This window comes from Amblyomma americanum, chromosome 5 (assembly GCF_052857255.1).
Source record: "Amblyomma americanum isolate KBUSLIRL-KWMA chromosome 5, ASM5285725v1, whole genome shotgun sequence".
Taxonomy (NCBI): domain Eukaryota; kingdom Metazoa; phylum Arthropoda; class Arachnida; order Ixodida; family Ixodidae; genus Amblyomma; species Amblyomma americanum.
The window spans coordinates 118,322,845-118,328,412 of NC_135501.1; the positions used below are offsets into that span (position 1 = coordinate 118,322,845).

At 48.8% G+C, this 5,568-nt stretch overlaps 1 protein-coding gene across 1 annotated transcript; it reads right to left on the reverse strand.

Annotated features, from left to right (window-relative positions):
- Nucleotides 1-3,385: 3,385 nt before the first annotated feature.
- On the reverse strand, nt 3,386-4,861 carry LOC144134969 (uncharacterized). Its single transcript, XM_077667757.1, has 2 exons — nt 4,672-4,861; nt 3,386-4,014 (listed from the first exon to the last, which is right to left on the reverse strand). Exons 1-2 carry the CDS (start codon nt 4,800-4,802, stop codon nt 3,666-3,668), a joined length of 480 nt encoding a protein of 159 aa, XP_077523883.1. The 5' UTR covers nt 4,803-4,861; the 3' UTR covers nt 3,386-3,665.
- Nucleotides 4,862-5,568: the final 707 nt, after the last annotated feature.

Here is a 5,568-nt window from a genome sequence, read left to right on the forward strand (position 1 = left end):
TTAACGCTATCGCGTTAAAAATGCGAACTTTTCATCCTCATAAGCCGGAGTTCTATCCAATCGGTTGTATGATATGCTTTACAGGTAAGTGAGATCAAGTCTACACCGCCGCGACAACATTGTGCGTCCAGCAAGATTTCGAGTGTGTTCTGGAGTCCGCGCCCACAGAGCGGCCATCAAACTCTTCAGGAAGAGCATGATGGCCAAACAACCCGTGTGTGGCAAGAGGATATTTATTGACGCAACCCTCCGGGTAGGAGTTACCAAATACTGATACGCCTTGCCTGCTAGGCCTACTCGGCTCCACTAAGCCTTCCTGGAGATGAAGTGTCGAGCATCGGGACGCCACTGCACTGTCATCGGTGCGACCTCCGCATGTACAGCGGCAAATATCGGACAAGACGTTTACATGATCTTTGCCGGTTACTGTAATGAGCCAACACCTGGAGCGAGCACCTGGTCGCAGAGAAACTAAGACGGGTGTTCAACTGCAGGGACATCGCGTAGGCAGCCACCCGAGCTGAGAGGGCCACTGCAAGCTGTGAAGGTGCAACAGGCAGTCACCCATGGCACTTCGCCACTTACATCCAGGCCGGTCAAACCACCACCGGGAAAAAACCTCCCTGTCACCTTTCTTCAGGGCTGCCGCACAGCCCACAGGGCCGAGTACTAGTGCACAGGGCAGGGAGTAAAACGCCAGAGCAGCGCACGTTAGACGCTATCGAAAAAGCAGGCTCTTCGTCTGGCTCTCGCGCAGCGCTTACAGTACTTATTTTTTCTCGTTCTTGACGGATGCGGTGGGAAATAAACCTAGGCATTGCACCCTCCTGCTGAAAATTATGCCAATGTAGGAAAATGTGAGCCGAAAACAGTAGGTGGGGGGGGGGGGGGGCGTAAAAATGTATAGTGGTAATAGTGAAGCAAAAAAATCTACACAGTTTTACAAGATCAGTTTTAAGAATCAGTGCGAAAGCGCGGATTTGTGCTAAGTTGAAGACGTCGTTGAGCAGGCAGTGCCGGGGGACGGTGCACTCGCGCTAGGACAGCCCTGTGCACTAACATACACTAGATGATTTTGCTAGGATATGAACCGGCGAGTCATTGCTCTCATATTGAAATTAGTAACAGTCGCGTATTTTGTCGGCAATAACTGCAAACACTGCCATTTTCTAACCTTTGCCCCTTTCGACTCTTGTCGATTAATTCTTTGACGGTTTGGTTCTCGCGGCCTGCCCACTGCATGACTGTAACAGCGCGTTTCCTCTCCACTGGTAACCCAAACACAGAAGCGCACTGTCTCTAAGCTCTGCAGATTGAGAGAGAGCGAGAGTTGAAACGTTATTTAACGACAAAAAAATATCGAGTAAAATAGGTGGCAACCTCTTTTCAAGACGCCAGTAGCTTGCACTGCTTTGCGGACCAGTCGGATGAGGTTGCGCTGATCGCCCCAGTCGTGGCTGGACATAGCTGCCTCCCACTACGCGTATGTGTGTGGAGGTTTTCCCATGTGACTCCCTAGAACACGGAATAGCGTTTTACGATTGCAGCGCCAGGCGCAGGGGCAGATGGTGAGATAGTGCGTGGGGTGGATAACGCTGCATATGTACGTAGGTATTCGGAAATGTGGAATGACAGCACTCGGCCTTCCAGCTATGCTTTGAATCCAGGATGAACGGTCAGAAGTCTGGCAAGAGAGACTGCTGCATCTGAGTTTCCACCATAAAGAGCACGTACGTTCCATACGTTGTCAATTAGAGGTAACGAAATGTGTGCACACTGATGGATGTTTCGGAGCAACGATCGAGCTATGAGCCCCTTGTTCACCCGCCGCATGTTTGCGGGCAAGCCGGAGGTTCTCGTGAAGTTTGTCATGACCGGAGGTTCGCGGTGTTTTGAAAGGGGTCAACCTGCATTGCTCGAAAAGGTGACCCAGAAAGCTGCTTTATCGTATCGGACAACTGGCTAACACTGACATTCACCGTGTCAGGTGAGTAGCGCTGAGTGGTTTTTTGCAACCCATAGAAACGGAAGACCTCAACTCAAGAAATGGTGCTCTTGTAATTCGAGAACGGCAATGGAATTCAACCGCGTTTAAGAATCTGCCGTCACAAGCTAACCTATGGGCAACCGTTGCACAAAATGTTGTGGGAAGAGGTGGTCCAAATCGCGCAGTGCATTTCTGGAGTACATAAGAGCGGTTATTTACAAAGACCGGTTCTTGACTGCATGAAATGATTTAGTAGTGGTACGTGAACACTTATTCATTCTTGCGCTTTCAGGAATGGCGAACTATAAATGTCCGTTTTCATACTCCCCTTTTTGCGCACAATCGCACGTTGCTCTTTGGTTGCGAAGTAACGTCCTGTTGATAAGCAGCTCTCACTTACGGTATTGAAGTCAAACGCCATTTGCGGAAATGTGCCTCGTGAGGGACTCAGCTGTAGAGAGATGTCCTGCGACGCAGAAGTTTTCGGCACAGTGCCGGGCAGCCCATATGTACGAGTAGTAACTGATTTCACTGTATAAAGAAAGATCTGTGCAGCACTTTAGTAGACTACTTCCACAGACCATTCTCTGCGTAAGGAACGACTTTCCGACTGGTTATGGTAGCAGTCGCGGAGCAGGTGTACGTAAATCAGTAATGGTTACCGGAGAGGGGTACTGCTGTGTTGCGGTTAGCCACGCTTTTTTGCTTCACTGTCGGTTGAGAGTGTTCAAGAGATAACGTAATGTCTGCTTAGGGGCTGCATGGTGTGACATCTTCTCGAATTAGACGGCGCAAACTACGAGCCGCGCCCCTAGTATTACAGCGTTCTTCTTTGCATAAAATGGGCAATTGTCCCGTAAGCAGTCATCCGAGAGCCGCGTGGCTTTTCGCTCGGAAAACGCCATCGCATCCTCGTCAGAAAAAGCGCTCGCAATTTGGCGCTGAGGCGCGGATGGCACTTTTCCGGAACCCCAGCGTGGCGTTTCGATCGCTTCCTGAAGCACATTTGAGAAAATGTGTGCAGGGCTATCACTGTAACGTATAGTTAGGCAGGACATTGATAAATCAGAGCGCCTATGTATGAGGACGAATGTCATGTTCCAAAATAACTACTTTCGCAGTTCTGAAAAAAAAGAGTATCCAAATACTGCGCGAACTGTCTTGCTCATTTCACACAAATGTCAGCAATTTCCTGCAGCGGCCAGAACTATGCCCACTTTCTGTAGACGGCCGAGCGTGAGCACTTTAAGACGACGACAAACGCAATGGTCATCAGGCCAGTGGCCTGACCTTAATCAGTTGATTTCGAAAGCTCGCGGGAGCGAGATAGCCATTCTTATATTTTGTGACCGATAGCCTAGTAAGCCACAGATAGAGGATTGAATTTGTTGTCACGGTGCGGTTCATTCGGTGTTACCAATTTGAATTACGTAACGTCTTGCAGAACCATGTCACAGGCATGCACAGACCACATTGTTGCAGTAATGTCAAGAGCTAAAAAGTTGATTTTCATGGCTCGATAAGAAACAACCAGGAGGTTCGGAGGAACATAAAATGAAGTATCCTGCTTGATCCGCGCTTCGAATATGTTTGATTTGGTGCAGTTCTTGTCGGGGTGCCACTGAGTTCAAATCTTGAGAACACCGTATATAGTGGCATCTTGGATCGTATGAGTGGCCTACGGAAGCTTGCGGGCAGCTCGCCACGGTGTCGAATATGTTCGACCCGACGAGGCATCGTTGCTCCCCGAGCGTGAGACTCGAGGCCCTGACGCAACGGGCGCGGCCGTTGACCCGCATGTCGGCGAAGTACGGGTGCCGGATTTTCCTCGAGGTGCAAAGCGCTGCCACAGGGGTATCGTAGCGCGACAGTCGGCCTCGTCTCGGTTTCCGTGGAGGCACGGCGCGTTGCACATTCTCCGGGAGTGAAACACTCGGCTTTGCTCGGAAGGGCGGCTTTCCTGCGGCCACTTCCTCTGGATGCACGCCGTCCCGCCGAAGAACCACCACGTCTCCGCCGACTCATACCTGCACGTGCCCGCCGTGTCCAGTGAAACACTGAGCTTTTTAATGAAATTTTAATTAGGGTGGAAGTTGGAAACATAAGATAAAACATCGATTGCGTGGTTTCCGAAACACCAAAAATAACATACCAGACAATCCGATGCCTCTTCGCCACTCAGTCATGCGCTTTTATCTCGTAATAACTTTGCTACTACCTAAAGGGCGAATAAACGACGACAGCAGCCGGTGCTCGAGCGTTACCCTTCTTAATAACAAACTTGCACGCGGCGTGTGCTCAACACCTTTTGAATAAGGCTTAAACATCAAGGTGAAATTAATTTTAGCCTATATTTTAAAAGCCGCAGTTTCTCGTAAAAATATTGGTTATGTTTTTAGACATGAAAGAAGGGAGTCACTGAAATCCTGCTGCAATGTCTATTTTTTTGCTTACATACATTCTAACTATAGCCTCTCAAGTTCCAAAGCTTCCTATGCCGGTTGAAGACTGTAAACAAAGATCATGTTTTCTGACTAGTCTGGTCGTGATGGTCTCGAGGAGGTGCCACTGAGTTAATTCTTCTTCGAAATTCTCGCGATGTTGTTTGAGAGCTTCGACGAGCAAGAGTACCGGGATTGCGTGCCGTTTTATAGTGCAGCCGTCATCGCTCTACAACTTCTCACCTGGTGCATGGGCTGAAGAAGGTGCTCTTGTAGCAGCGATCGTCTGGCTTGTCGCCCTTCCAGTGCACGCAGCTCGACAGGCAGCTGCCAAGACTCATGAACCAATTGGCTGCGTGGTTGCACAGGTGCATGCTGTCGGCAGCCGCCCTCAAAAAGGACTGGGACGAAGAGCAGCAGAAGGCCTTGCTTCCCCTCTGCATGGCGTAGTAGGTGTAGGATTGGCTGCTGCAGTCATGCAGCAGGCGCTGAACACAGAATGGCGATGTGGTCATGATAGTGAACATTGCTGGAGGTGTCATTGGAAAATCTATGAAACTGAAGGGCAGTTAAGCGAAGAATGGCGCAGCAAAAAAAGACGAGGACGACAGATACTACAAACACACACAAACGCGAACTGTCAACTTTCTGTAATTTGTGCGCTGTTATTAGGTCGTTTTTTATGGGTTTATCTGCAGCCATGTCTTAATTGGTGACATATTAGGGTGTTTTCTCGCGGAATCTTCAATTATTTTAGCATGTTTTCGCAGATTTGTTATTTTTTTCTCGATCCGGCTCTCTACGATGTTGTTCATCTATTTCCACTTGTACGTTCCTATTCCGAGGATGTTCGTCGTGAGTTTTGTCGTCTTATTTCGCCCATTTCAGTTCGTTTTCTTTTATTTATTTACATTCTCCTCGCTCTTTCGGTTCACTTTCTGCACTTTTTCTTGACTTTTGCTTGATGTTTAAATATCCTTCACTCGGCGTTTGCCACGCAGTCTTATCAACCGTCCATGTGTTTTCCGTTCTTTGTCTACCTTTATCGTGGGCGCGTTGTTTTGTACATATTCAGAAGTTTGACAGCCATACAACAACGTGTACAGTGGGCGCTGATGTGTGTGCGATACATCACGTCCT

Coding starts and splice junctions, on each gene's coding strand:
- LOC144134969 (XM_077667757.1), bottom strand. CDS start 4,802: ATGCACCTGTGCAACCACGCAGCCAATTGGTTCATGAGTCTTGGCAGC. Junction 4,015..4,671: donor TTCTTCAGCCCATGCACCAG/GTGAGAAGTTGT, acceptor GGGCACGTGCAG/GTATGAGTCGGCGGAGACGT.